Source organism: Oncorhynchus mykiss, chromosome 11 (assembly GCF_013265735.2).
Source record: "Oncorhynchus mykiss isolate Arlee chromosome 11, USDA_OmykA_1.1, whole genome shotgun sequence".
Lineage (NCBI taxonomy): Eukaryota > Metazoa > Chordata > Actinopteri > Salmoniformes > Salmonidae > Oncorhynchus > Oncorhynchus mykiss.
Window position 1 is genome coordinate 84,501,581 of NC_048575.1, and position 15,080 is coordinate 84,516,660.

The 15,080-nt window shown below is 46.3% G+C and overlaps 1 protein-coding gene across 7 annotated transcripts in view; it reads right to left on the bottom strand.

Moving 5' to 3' along the window:
- Positions 1-304: 304 nt before the first annotated feature.
- Positions 305-15,080, bottom strand: part of smarca2 (SWI/SNF related, matrix associated, actin dependent regulator of chromatin, subfamily a, member 2) — a 217,922-nt gene continuing 203,146 nt past the window's right edge. For 4 of the 7 annotated variants that reach the window (XM_036936591.1, XM_036936589.1, XM_036936588.1 and 1 more), the window contains 3 exons: positions 4,702-4,862; positions 2,958-2,971; positions 305-2,805 (listed from right to left, as the gene is read on the bottom strand). In XM_036936591.1, the coding sequence (XP_036792486.1) occupies positions 2,754-2,805; positions 2,958-2,971; positions 4,702-4,862 (227 nt within the window). In that variant the 3' untranslated portion in view covers positions 305-2,753. Of the gene's footprint in view, positions 2,806-2,957; positions 2,972-4,365; positions 4,517-4,701; positions 4,863-15,080 lie in introns of those variants that run through there. The other 3 variants (XM_036936592.1, XM_036936587.1, XM_036936586.1) reach the window with 2 other exon arrangements.

Below are 15,080 nucleotides of genomic sequence, written 5' to 3' on the forward strand. Positions count from 1 at the left end.
TCTGTATGTCTGTTTTCATGTCAGCCTGTCTCTCTGTCTGTCTTCCTGTATGTCTATCTGTCATCCTGTTTTCCTGTCTGCCTGTCTGTCTATCTAGTCAACCACACAACACCACCACAAAACAACACTGCAGGGTAACAGAGAGAGATCACTACTAGATTAATGACTCATATCTAACTGATATCTAATATCTAAATGAGTAAATCAAAACAGAGCACTTCAATCCATAAAGAATTATATCAATATACTGCAGAATGTGGTCTCTCTCTACATGAGCAGCAGCTAGGACTACTAACTGTTAAACTGCAGTATGGTGAGATTAAGATAATGGCAGCAGCTAGGACTACTAACTGTTAAACTGCAGTATGGTGAGATTAAGATAATGGCAGCAGCTAGGACTACTAACTGTTAAACTGCAGTATGGGGAGATTAAGATAATGGCAGCAGCTAGGACTACTAACTGTTAAACTGCAGTATGGGGAGATTAAGATAATGGCAGCAGCTAGGACTACTAACTGTTAAACTGCAGTATGGGGAGATTAAGATAATGGCAGCAGCTAGGACTACTAACTGTTAAACTGCAGTATGGAGAGATTAAGATAATGGCAGCAGCTAGGACTACTAACTGTTAAACTGCAGTATGGGAAGATTAAGATAATGGCAGCAGCTAGGACTAATAACTGTTAAACTGCAGTATGGTGAGATTAAGATAATGGCAGCAGCTAGGACTACTAACTGTTAAACTGCAGTATGGTGAGATTAAGATAATGGCAGTAGCTAGGACTACTAACTGTTAAACTGCAGTATGGTGAGATTAAGATAATGGCAGCAGCTAGGACTAATAACTGTTAAACTGCAGTATGGTGAGATTAAGATAATGGCAGCAGCTAGGTCTACTAACTGTTAAACTGCAGTATGGAGAGATTAAGATAATGGCAGCAGCTAGGACTACTAACTGTTAAACTGCAGTATGGTGAGATTAAGATAATGGCAGCAGCTAGGACTACTAACTGTTAAACTGCAGTATGGAGAGATTAAGATAATGGCAGCAGCTAGGACTACTAACTGTTAAACTGCAGTATGGTGAGATTAAGATAATGGCAGCAGCTAGGACTACTAACTGTTAAACTGCAGTATGGAGAGATTAAGATAATGGCAGCAGCTAGGACTACTAACTGTTAAACTGCAGTATGGTGAGATTAAGATAATGGCAGCAGCTAGGACTACTAACTGTTAAACTGCAGTATGGAGAGATTAAGATAATGGCAGCAGCTAGGACTACTAACTGTTAAACTGCAGTATGGTAAGATTAAGATAATGGCAGCAGCTAGGACTACTAACTGTTAAACTGCAGTAAGGAGAGATTAAGATAATGGCAGCAGCTAGGACTGTTAAACTGCAGTATGGTGAGATTAAGATAATGGCAGCAGCTAGGACTACTAACTGTTAAACTGCAGTATGGTGAGATTAAGATAATGGCAGCAGCTAGGACTACTAACTGTTAAACTGCAGTATGGTGAGATTAAGATAATGGCAGCAGCTAGGACTACTAACTGTTAAACTGCAGTATGGTGAGATTAAGATAATGGCAGCAGCTAGGACTACTAACTGTTAAACTGCAGTATGGAGAGATTAAGATAATGGCAGCAGCTAGGACTACTAACTGTTAAACTGCAGTATGGGAAGATTAAGATAATGGCAGCAGCTAGGACTACTAACTGTTAAACTGCAGTATGGTGAGATTAAGATAATGGCAGCAGCTAGGACTACTAACTGTTAAACTGCAGTATGAAGAGATTAAGATAATGGCAGCAGCTAGGAGTACTAACTGTTAAACTGCAGTATGGGAAGATTAAGATATTGCCTAGGATAATATAGAGAAATCGTAATTGCGTCTTTTTGTAGGCACTCACTCCACCATGGTTTGTTGGACAAAACCTATGGGAAAATGAATGCTTTTGTAGGGTTTTTGGATAAACAGAGAAATAAGGTCTGTGGTAAACAAAGGCTCAGGAGATCGTCGTTTTGTTCTATGAGATCATCTTCACTAGCTAACATCACTTCTTGGGAATTTTGAAGCATTTATGTAATAAAAAAACACACAACATAAAGTTTAATAAAGGTCATGTTAACTGACTGATATTATATCATAAAACACAACATATAAGACCTCCTAAGCCTGTGTTAACCTTAGACCTTAGTTTCTGCCTTTATTCCAAAACCCCATTCTTTCCTTATTCATTTTCCCCATAGGAACGGCTGGACGAACCAGAGGCAAATCATTTCCTGTTGTTAGGACTACAAGCTGGGGAGCGCTATAGGAGACTAATGCTGATGGGACTGAGTAGTGGGAAATATAACATTAGATACGATATATCTATACTGCCATGATATAAACACTTTAAAAAAAGCAATTATATAAACTAAGCATTTTCAAGCATATGTGTTGTTTGTAACCAAATGTTGTTGATTCTGAATTTGTTTTTAATCCCATTGAAGCATAAATATATAAAATGTACAAACACGCATAAAATATAGATTCTCCACAACGTTTGATCTTTAAAATATTCCTGTAGGGTAAACTAATAAGAATATTGCCATAGAAAACCCTGTCTGTCTGTCATCCTGTCTGTACTGTACTAATAACATGGGGACAGCTCTGACAGAAAACAGCCATATAGTAGAAAGAACAAACAAAACCAAAATTATTGAAGAAGTGCCATACTGTAGAAAATAAAAGAAAGTCCAAAGGATCAGCCTTCCTCTTCTTCACTCATCTTCACTTCTGCTCTCCTCAGACTGATTCTGCAGAGGAAAACAACACTATGAGGTCATCAACAGTGGACCTGCTGGGCTGAGACTTCACCAGACCACAGGAATTAACAACCTAACAACCAACTCTCGAATAGCTCAGAGAACAAAGATAAGAGAGAAGAGGAGAGAGAAGCATAACTTACCTTTTCCTCCTGAACTGCAGAAGAGCAGAGAAAGAGAGAAAGAAAGAGAGAAATGGAGAGAGATAAACTTGGAGAGATAAACATGGAGAGAAAGAAAGAGAGAGAGATGAGTGGAGAGAGAGAGAGAAAGAGACATGGAGAGAAACATGAAGAGAAAGAGACATGGAGAGATAAACATGGAGAGAAAGAAAGAAAGAGAGACATGAGTGGAGAGAGAGAAAGAGAGACATGAGTGGAGAGAGAGAGAGAGAAAGACATTGAGAGAGAGAGAAACATGGGGATGGAAAGAGACATGAAGAGAGAGAGAAACATGGGGATGGAGAGACATGGAGAGAGATAGAAACATGGGGATGGAGAGAGACATGGAGAGAGAGAGAAACATGGGGATGGAGAGAGACTTGGAGAGAGAGAGAAACATGGGGATGGAGAGAGAGAGACAGAGAGACATGGAGAGAGATGGAGAGTGGGAAAGAGAGACATTGAGAGTCTTCTGTGAGTGTAATGTTTACTGATCATTTGTATTGTTTATTTCACTTTTGTTTATTATCTACCTCACTTGCTTTGTCAATGTTAACATAAACTCAGCAAAAAAGGAACGTCCTCTCACTGTCAACTGGGTTTATTTTCAGCAAACATGTGTAAATATTTGTATGAACATAACAATATTCAACAACTGAGACATAAACTGAACAAGTTCCACAGACATGTGACTAACAGAAATGTAATGTGTCCCTGAACAAAGGGGGGGGGGGGGGGGGGGTCAAAAATCTAAAGTAACAGTCAGTATCTGGTGTGGCCACCAGCTGCATTAAGTACTGAAGTGCATCTCCTCCCCATGGACTGCACCAGATGTGCCAGTTTTTCCTGTGAGATGTTATCCCACTCTTCCACCAAGGCACCTGCAAGTGCCCAGACATTTTTGGCGGGAATGGCCCAAGCCCGCACCCTCCGTTTCAACAGTTCCCAGACGTGCTGGGATTGAGATCCGGGCTTTTCGCTGGCCATGCCAGCCTCTCTCAGCCTATTGAGGACAGTCTGAGCACTGATGGAGGGATTGTGTGTTCCTGGTATAACTCGGTGTCCCGCAGGTGTGATGTTCGGATGTACCGATCCTGTGCAGGTGTTGTTACACGTGGTCTGCCACTGCGAGGACGATCAGCTGTCCGTTCTGTCTCCCTGTAGCGCTATCTTAGGCGTCTCACAGTACGGACATTGCAATTTATTGTCCTGGCCACATCTGCAGTCCTCATGCCTCCTTGCAGCATGCCTACGGAACGTTCACGCAGATGAGCCTGAACGTTGGTGTTTTTCAGAGTCAGTAGAAAGGACTCTTTAGTGTCCTAACTTTTCATAACTGTGACCTTAATTGCCTACCGTCTGTAAGCTGTTAGTGTCTTAACGACTGTTCCACAGGTGCATGTTCATTAATTGTTTATGGTTCATTGAACAAGCATGGGAAACAATTACAATTAAGATCTATGAAGTTATTTGGAGTTTTACGAATTATCTTTGAAAGACAGGGTCCTTTTGCTGAGTTTGTTTCCCATGCCAATAAAGCCCTTGAATTAAATTGAGAGAAAGAGAGAGACATATGGAGAGAGAGAAGCATGGTAAGAGGGAAAGAGAGAGAGAGAGAAAGAGACATGGAGAGAGATAGCATCATAAGAAAACAGCAGGTCAAACACCTTTACCCTGTTAGTCTGAAAACATCCCTGAACCCCAGCAGGTTGTCATGCTGACTTACGTTGTCATCCTGATCTTCGTCGCTGTCATCGTCACTGACGACGGGTTTGGCCTTGGAGCGACTCAGTCTCTTCTTGCCTTTGTCCTTGTTATGGTGACGGGCTCCGATGCTGCTACCGCCACACTCCTTACCTAGCATTATCTTCACCCTCACTGAATTAGCTGTAGAGGAGAGACAGGGGGATGAGGAGAGAGAGAGGGACGAGGAGAGAGAGAGGGATGAGGAGAGAGAGAGGGATGAGGAGAGAGGGAGAGAGAGAGATGAGGAGAGAGAGATGGATGAGGAGAGAGAGAGGGATGAGGAGAGAGAGAAGGGTGAGGAGAGAGAGAGGGATGAGGAGAGAGAGGGATGAGGAGAGAGAGAGGGAGAGAGAGGGATGAGGAGAGAGAGAAGGATGAGGAGAGAGAGAGGGAGAGAGAGGGATGAGGAGAGAGAGAGGGATGAGGATAAAGGGGGATGAGGAGAGAGAGAGAGAAAGCATTACAGCCCAATAAATGACATGGTACTAAACAGGCCTATAGATGGCGTGCGAACAGTACAGACATCTACCAGTAGCCAAACAATACAATCTCTCCTGGACAACTTTTTAGCCTTAACATTCTCCTGCAGCAATGAAGGTGTACATCTGCAGCAATGAAGGTTGCCAAACGTGGCTAATACAAAAAGGAAGAGAACCAGACAACAAAAATATAGACCTTCAATATGGGGAAACACAATACAAACACACTAACAACAGACAATAAACAGTTGGAAATGAGGAATCCATAGAATCAAACCACTTCTGGGAGAATTGGAAAACATTAAACCTCATCATGAGGGATTGGCTATCCAAAATGGGGAAACGTGGAAAAATCACTTAGCAAACCTCTACTGCAATAAATCAAATCAAATTGTATTGGTCACATACAGTGCCTTGCGAAAGTATTCGGCCCCCTTGAACTTTGCGACCTTTTGCCACATTTCATGCTTCAAACATAAAGATATAAAACTGTATTTTTTTGTGAAGAATCAACAACAAGTGGGACACAATCATGAAGTGGAACGACATTTATTGGATATTTCAATAATATAATATAATATAATTTAATAATAATTTTGCACGCCCAATTTTTCAGTTTTTGATTTGTTAAAAAAAATTGAAATATCCAATAAATGTCGTTCCACTTCATGATTGTGTCCAACTTGTTGTTGATTCTTCACAAAAAAATACAGTTTTATATCTTTATGTTTGAAGCCTGAAATGTGGCAAAAGGTCGCAAAGTTCAAGGGGGCCGAATACTTTCGCAAGGCACTGTACACAATGTTAGCAGATGTTAATGTGAGTGTAGTGAAATGCTTGTGCTTCTAGTTCCGACAGTGCAGTGATATCAAACAAGAAAACTAACAATTTCACAACAACTACCTTATACAAACACATCTAATTAAAGGAATGAATAAGAATATGTACATATAAATATATGGATGAGTGTTGGCCGAGGGTCATCGGCAGGATGCAGTAGATGGTATAAAATATTGTAATGGGATACTTCCTGGGAAGGAGAGGCGGACCAAAACGCAGCGTGGTTATTTAGATACATCTTTAATAAAAAATGAAAATAGAACACTATACAAAAACAAGAACCGTGAAAAACCGAAAACAGCCCTGGTGTAACAAAGACAGGAAAAATCACCCACAAACCCCAACACCAAACAGGCTACCTAAATATGGTTTCCAATCAGAGAGAATGACTAACACCTGCCTCTGATTGAGAACCATATCAGGCCAAACACAGAAACAGACAAACTAGACACACAACATAGAATGCCCGCTCAGATCACACCCTGACCAAACAAAACATAGAAACATACAAAGCAAACTATGGTCAGGGTGTGACAGTACCCCCCCCCCCCAAGGTGCGGACTCCGGCCGCAAAACCTGAACCTATTGGAGAGGGTCTGGGTGTGTCCGCGGTGGCGGCTCTGGTGCTGGACGTGGCCCCCACTTCACCATAGTCTTAGTCCGCCACATTGTCCGCTTCCGTGGCCTCCTAACCACAGCGACCCGTCTAAATGACCCCACTGGACTGAGGGGCAGCTCGGGACAGAGGGGCAGCTCGGGACAGAGGGGCAGCTCGGGACAGAGGGGCAGCTCGGGACAGAGGGGCAGCTCGGGACAGAGGGACAGCTCGGGACAGAGGGGCAGCTCGGGACAGAGGGGTAGCTCGGGACAGAGGGGTAGCTCCGTACTGGCTCTGGCAGATCCTGGCTGACTGGCGGCTCTGGCGGATCCTGGCTGACTGGCGGCTCTGGCGGATCCTGGCGGATCCTGGCTGACTGGCGGCTCTGGCGGATCCTGGCTGACTGGCGGCTCTGGCGGCTCTGGCGGATCCTGGCTGACTGGCGGATCCATGCAGACTGGAGGCTCTGACTGCTCCATGCAGACTGGCGGCTCTGACTGCTCCATGCAGACTGGAGGCTCTGACTGCTCCATGCAGACCGGCGGCTCTGACTGCTCCATGCAGACTGGCGGCTCTGACTGCTCCATGCAGACTGGCGGCTCAGGCTGCTCCATGCTGACTGGCGGCTCCGGCTGCTCCATGCAGACTGGCGGCTCTGGCTGCTCCTTGCAGACTGGCAGCTCTGGCAGCTCCTTGCAGACTGGCAGCTCCTTGCAGCTCTGGCAGCTCCTTGCAGACTGGCAGCTCCTTGCCGGACCGGACCGGACCGTGCAGGCGCACTGGAGCTCTTGAGCACCGAGCACCCAACCTTACCTGGTTGAATGCTCCCGGTCGCCCTGCCAGTGCGGCGAGGTGGAATAGCCCGCACTGGGCTATGCAGGCGAACCGGGGATACCATGCGCAAGGCTGGTGCCATGTAAGGAGACGCACTGGAGACCAGATGCGTAGAGCCGGCTTCATGGCACTTGGCTCGATGCCCACTCTAGCCCGGCTGATACGCGGAGCTGGTATGTACCGCACCGGGCTATGCACCCGCACTGGGGACACCGTGCGCTTCACAGCATAACACGGTGACTGCCCGGTCTCTCTAGCCCCCCGGTAAGCACAGGAAGTTGGCGCAGGTCTCCTACCTGGCTTCGCCACACTTCCTGTGTGTCCCCCCCCAATAAATGTTTGGGGCTGACTCTCGGGCTTCCATGCACGCCGCTGTGCTGCCTCCTCATACCAGCGCCTCTTCGCCTTCGCCGCCTCCAGCTCTTCTTTGGGGCGACGATATTCTCCAGGCTGTGCCCAGGGTCCTTTTCCATCCAACTCATCCTCCCATGTCCAGTACTCCTCGCGCTGCTCCTGCTGCCGCTGCCTGTCACCACGCCGCTTGGTCCTGCTGTGGTGTTAGTTCTGTAACGACTGTCACGTTCTGACCTTTATTTCCTTTGTTTTGTCATTATTTAGTATGGTCAGGGCGTGAGTTGGGGTGGGCAGTCTATGTTTGTTTTTCTATGATTTGGGGATTTCTATGTTTCGGCCTAGTATGGTTCTCAATCAGAGGCAGGTGTCATTAGTTGTCTCTGATTAAGAATCATACTTAGGTAGCCGGGGTTTCACTGTGTGTTTGTGGGTGTTTGTTTCCGTGTCTGTGTTTTTCACCACACGGTACTGTTTTGGGTTTCGTTCATTCCACGTTTATTGTTTTTGTATTCCGTTGTTCATGTGTACTATTTCTTATTAAAAGAACCATGGACACTTACCACGCCGCATATTGGTCCTCCGATCCTTTTCGCCTCTCCTCTTCGGAAGAAGAGGAGGAAATCCCTTACAAATATAGTATATACAGTAGGGAGAACAAGTATTTGATACACTGCCGATTTTGCAGGTTTTCCTACTTACAAAGTATGTATGATTTTTAAGTAATTAATTTGCATTTCATAAGTATTTGATACATCAGAAAAGCAGAACTTAATATTTGGTACAGAAACCTTTGTTTGCAATTACAGAGATCATACGTTTCCTGTGTGACCAGGTTTGCACACACAGCAGCAGGGATTTTAGCCCACTCCTCCATACAGACCTTCTCCAGATCCTTCAGGTTTCGGGGCTGACGCTGGGCAATACAGACTTTCAGCTCCCTCCAAAGACTTTCTATTGAGTTCAGGTCTGGAGACTGGCTAGGCCACTCCAGGACATTAAGATGCTTCTTACGGAGCCACTCCTTAGTTGCCCTGGCTGTGTGTTTCGGGTCGTTGTCATGCTGGAAGACCCAGCCACGACCCATCTTCAATGCTCTTACTGAGGGAAGGAGGTGGTTGGCAAAGATTTCGTGATACATGGCCCCATCCATCCTCCCCTCAATACGGTGCAGTCGTCATGTCCCCTTTGCAGAAAAGCATCCCCAAAGAATGATGTTTCCACCTCCATGCTTCACGGTTGGGATGGTGTTCTTGGGGTTGTACTCATCCTTCTTCTTCCTCCAAACACGGCGAGTGGAGTTTAGACAAAAAGCTATATTTTTGTCTGATCAGACCACATGACCTCCCATTCCTCATCTGGATCATCCAGATGGTCATTGGCAAACTTCAGACGGGCCTGGACATGCAGGGGCAGGGGGATCTTGCGTGCGTTGCAGGATTTTAATCCATGACGGCGTAGTGTGTTTCTAATGGTTTTCTTTGAGACTGTGGTCCCAGCTCTCTTCAGGTCATTGACCAGGTCCTGCCGTGTAGTTCTGGGCTGATCCCTCACCCTCCTCATGATCATTGATGCCCCACGAGGTGAGATCTTGCATGGAGCCCCAGACCGAGGGTGATTGACCGTCATCTTGAACTTCTTCCAATTTCTAATAATTGCGCCAACAGTTGTTGCCTTCTCACCAAGCTGGTTGCCTATTGACCTGTAGCCCATCCCAGCCTTGTGCAGCTCTACAATTTTATCTCTACTGTCCTTACACAGCTCTCTGGTCTTGGCCATTGTGGAGAGGTTGGAGTCTGTTTGATTGAGTGTGTGGACAGGTGTCTTTTATACAGGTAACGAGTTCAAACAGGTGCAGTTAATACAGGTAATGAGTGGAGAACAGGAGGGATTTTTAAAGAAAAACTAACAGGTCTGTGAGAGCCGGAATTCTTACTGGTTGGTAGGTGATCAAATACTTATGTCATGCAATAAAATGCAAATTAATTACTTAAAAATCATACAATGTGATTTTCTAGATTTTTTTTTTTTTAGATTCCATCTCTCACAGTTGAAGTGTACCTATGATAAAAATTACAGACCTCTACATGCTTTGTAAGTAGGAAAACCTGCAAAATCGGCAGTGTATCAAATACTTGTTCTCCCCACTGTACATGTGATATGAGTAATGTAAGATATCCAATCAAATCAAAGTGTATTTGTCACGTGTGCCGAAAACAACAGTGAAATGCTTACTTACAGGCTCTAAACAATAGTGCAAAAAAGGTATTAGGTGGATAATAGGCAGGTAAGGAAATAAACCAACAGTAAAAAGACAGGCTATATGTAAACATGATTTAAAGTGACTAGTGATCCATTTATTAAAGTGGCTAGTGATCCATTTATTCAAGTGGCCAGTGATCCATTTATTGAAGTGGCTAGTGGTCCATTTATTCAAGTGGCTAGTGATCCATTTATTAAAGTGACTAGTGATCCATTTATTAAAGTGGCCAGTGGTCCATTTATTAAAGTGACCAGTGATCCATTTATTCAAGTGGCCAGTGATCCATTTATTCAAGTGGCTAGTGATCCATTTATTCAAGTGGCTAGTGGTCCATTTATTCAAGTGGCCAGTGATTGGGTCTCAATGTAGGCAGACGTCTCTCAGTGTTAGTTATGGTTGTTTAGCAGTCTGATGGCCTTGAGATAGAAGCTGTTTAACAGTCTCTCGGTCCCAGCTTTGATGCACCTGTACTGACCTCGCCTTCTGGATGATAGCGGGGTGAACAGGCAGTGGCTCGGTTGGTTGTTGTCCTCGATGATCTTTTTGGCCTTCCTGTGACATCGGGTGGTGTAGGTGTCCTGGAGGGCAGGTAGTTTGTCCCCGGTGATGCGTTGTGCAGACCTCACTACCCTCTGGAGAGCCTTACGGTTGTGGGTGGAGCAGTTGCCGTACCAGGCTGTGATACAGCCCGACAGGATGCTCTTGATTGTGCATCTGTAAAGGTATGTCAGGGTTTTGGTGACAAGACACATTTTTTCAGCCTCCTGAGGTTGAAGAGTCGCTGTTGTTCCTTCTTTACCACGCTGTCTGTGTGAGTGGACAAATCCAGTTTGTTTGTGATGTGAACACCCAGGAACTAATAGAAAAACTTTCCACCTTCTCCAATGCTGTGCCTTCGATGTGAATAGGGGGTGCTCCCTCTGCTGTTTCCTGACGTCCACGATCTTCTCCTTTGTTTTGTTGACGTTGAGTGAGAGGTAGTTTTTCTGACACCACACTCCAAGTGCCCTCACCTCCTCCCTGTAAGCTGTTCTGTCGTTGAGCAGGGATAGGGAGAGATTGAATATGTCCGCAAATACTCCAGCCAGCTGGTCTGCGCATGCTCTGAGGACGCGGCTAAGGATGCCGTCGGGGCCAGCAGCCTTGTGAGGGTTAACAAGTTTAAATGTTTTACTCACTTCAGCCACGGAGAAGGGGGAGAGGGGCGCAGTCTTTGTTAGCGAGCCTCGACAGTGGCACTGTATTATCCTTAAAGCGGACAAAGAAGTTGTTTAGTTTGTCTGGAAGTGTCACGTCGGTGTCCGTGACGCGGCTGCTTTTGTATTCCGTGATTTCCTGTAGACCCTGCCACATTGGGGCGGCAGGGTAGCCTAGTGGTTAGAGCGTTGGACTAGTAACCGGAAGGTTGCAAGTTCAAAACCCCGAGCTGACAAGGTACAAATCTGTCGTTCTGCCCCTGAACAAGGCAGTTAACCCACTGTTCCTAGGCCGTCATTGAAAATAAGAATTTGTTCTTAACTGACTTGCCTAGTAAAATAAAAAAATAAACATACAACATACGTATTTGAGCCGTTGAATTGCGACTCCACCTTGTACCTGTACCGGCATTTTGCTTGTTTGATTACCTTGTGGAGGGAATAACTACACTGTTTAAATTCAGCTATATTACCAGATCTCTTTCCATGGTTAAATGCGGTGGATCGCGCTTTCAGTTTTGTGCGAATGCACAATCCATCCATTCACGGTTTCTGGTTAGGGTAGGTTTTAATAGTCACAGTGGGTATGACATCTCCGATGCACTTCTTAATAAACACACTCACTGAGTCAGCGTATAGGTCAATGTTGTTCTCTGAGGCTGACCGGAACATATTCCAGTCCGCCTGATTAAAACAATCTTGAAGCGTGGCTTCCGATTGGTCAGACCAGCGTTGAATGGTTCTCGTCACTGGTACATCCTGTTTGAGTTTCTGACTATAAGACGGTAGGAGCAAGATGGAGTTGTGGTCAGATTTGCCAAAGGAAGGTCAGGAGAGGGATTTGTATGCGGAAGTTAGAGTAGCAGAGCTCGAGAGTATTAGTGCAATCAATGTGCTGATAGAATTTATGTAGCATTGCTCTCAAATTTGCTTTGTTAAAATCCCCAGCGACAATAAATGCAGCCTCCAGATATTATGTTTCCAGTTTACAAAGAGTCCAGTGAAGTTCCTTGAGGGACGTTTTGGTGTTCGCTTGAGGGGGAATGAATGACATAGCAGTGGCCATAACTGAAGATAATTCCCGCATTGGCCAGATGACCTGGTGCAGCTGTCTCCCACTAAGGAGTCTCTGCTGTACACAGATGACCTGGTGCTGCTGTCTCCCACTAAGGAGTGTCTGCTGTACACAGATGACCTGGTGCTGCTGTCTCCCACTAAGGAGTGTCTACTGTACACAGATGACCTGGTGCTGCTGTCTCCCACTAAGGAGGAGTTTCAGCAGCACCTAGATCATCTGTACAGGTTCTGTCAGACCTGGAACCTGACCGTTAACCACAGGTTCTGTCAGACCTGGGCTCTGACCGTTAACCACAGGTTCTGCCAGACCTGGGCACTGACCGTTAACCACAGCTTCTGTCTGACCTGGGCTCTGAGCGTTAACCACAGGTTCTGCCAGACCTGGGCTTTGACCGTTAACCACAGGTTCTGTCAGACCTGGGCTCTGACCGCTAATCACAGGTTCAATCAGACCTGGGCTCTGACCATTAACCACAGGTTCTGTCAGACCTGGGCTCTGACTGTTAATCACAGGTTCTGTCAGACCTGGGCTCTGACCGCTAATCGCAGGTTCAATCAGACCTGGGCTCTGACCGTTAATCACAGGTTCAATCAGACCTGGGCTCTGACCGTTAATCACAGGTTCTGTCAGACCTGGGCTCTGACTGTTAATCACAGGTTCAATCAGACCTGGGCTCTGACCGTTAACCACAGGTTATTTCAGACCTGGGCTCTGACCGTTAATCACAGGTTCAATCAGACCTGGGCTGAATCAGACCTGGGCTCTGACCGTTAATCACAGGTTCTATCAGACCTGGGCTCTGACCGTTAACCACAGGTTCTGTCAGACCTGGGCTCTGAACGTTAATTGCAGGTTCTGTCAGACCTGGGCTCTGACCGTTAACCACAGGTTCTGCCAGACCTGGGCCCTGACCGTTAACCACAGCTTCTGTCTGACCTGGGCTCTGAGCGTTAACCACAGGTTCTGTCAAACCTGGGCTCTGACCGTTAATCGCAGGTTCAATCAGACCTGGGCTCTGACTGTTAATCACAGGTTCTGTCAGACCTGGGCTCTGACCGTTAATCGCAGGTTCAATCAGACCTGGGCTCTGACCGTTAATCACAGGTTCAATCAGACATGGGCTCTGACCGTTAATCGCAGGTTCAATCAGACCTGGGCTCTGACCGTTAATCGCAGGTTTAATCAGACCTGGGCTTTGACCGTTAATCACAGGTTCTGTCAGACCTGGGCTCTGACCGTTAATCACAGGTTCTGTCAGACCTGGGCTCTGACCGTTAATCACAGGTTCAATCAGACCTGGGCTCTGACCATTAATCACAGGTTCTGTCAGACCTGGGCTCTGACCGTTAATCGCAGGTTCAATCAGACCTGGGCTCTGACCGTTAATTACAGGTTCTATCAGACCTGGGCTCTGACCGTTAACCACAGGTTCAATCAGACCTGGGCTCTGACCGTTAATCACAGGTTCTGTCAGACCTGGGCTCTGACCGTTAATCGCAGGTTCAATCAGACCTGGGCTCTGACCGTTAATTACAGGTTCTGTCGGACCTGGGCTCTGACCGTTAACCACAGGTTCAATCAGACCTGGGCTCTGACCGTTAATAACAGGTTCTGTCAGACCTGGGCTCTGACCGTTAATCGCAGGTTCAATCAGACCTGGGCTCTGACCGTTAATCACAGGTTCTGTCAGACCTGGGCTCTGACCGTTAACCACAGGTTCAATCAGACCTGGGCTCTGACCGTTAATAACAGGTTCTGTCAGACCTGGGCTCTGACCGTTAATCGCAGGTTCAATCAGACCTGGGCTCTGACCGTTAATCACAGGTTCTGTCAGACCTGGGCTCTGACCGTTAATTACAGGTTCTGTCAGACCTGGGCTCTGACCGTTAATCACAGGTTCAATCAGACCTGGGTTCTGACCGTTAATCACAGGTTCAATCAGACCTGGGCTCTGACCGTTAATTACAGGTTCTGTCAGACCTGGGCTCTGACCGTTAATCGCAGGTTCAATCAGACCTGGGCTTTGACCGTTAATCACAGGTTCTGTCAGACCTGGGCTCTGACCGTTAATTACAGGTTCAAACAGACCTGGGGACTGACCGTTAATCACAGGTTCTGTCATACCTGGGCTCTGACCGTTAATCACAGGTTCTGTCTGACCGTTAATCACAGGTTCAATCAGACCTGGGCTCTGACCGTTAATCGCAGGTTCAATCAGACCTGGGCTCTGACCGTTAATCGCAGGTTCTGTCAGACCTGGGCTCTGACCGTTAATTACAGGTTCAATCAGACCTGGGCTCTGACCGTTAATTACAGGTTCAATCAGACCTGGGCTCTGACCGTTAATCGCAGGTTCAATCAGACCTGGGCTCTGACCGTTAATTACAGGTTCAATCAGACCTGGGCTCTGACTGTTAATTACAGGTTATTTCAGACCTGAGCTCTGACCGTTAATCACAGGTTCTGTCAGACCTGGGCTCTGACCGTTAATCGCAGGTTCAATCAGACCTGGGCTCTGACCGTTAATTACAGGTTCAATCAGACCTGGGCTCTGACCGTTAATCGCAGGTTCAATCAGACCTGGGCTCTGACCGTTAATCACAGGTTCTGTCAGACCTGGGCTCTGACCGTTAATCACAGGTTCTGTCTGACCGTTAATCACAGGTTCAATCAGACCTGGGCTCTGACCGTTAATCGCAGGTTCAATCAGACCTGGGCTC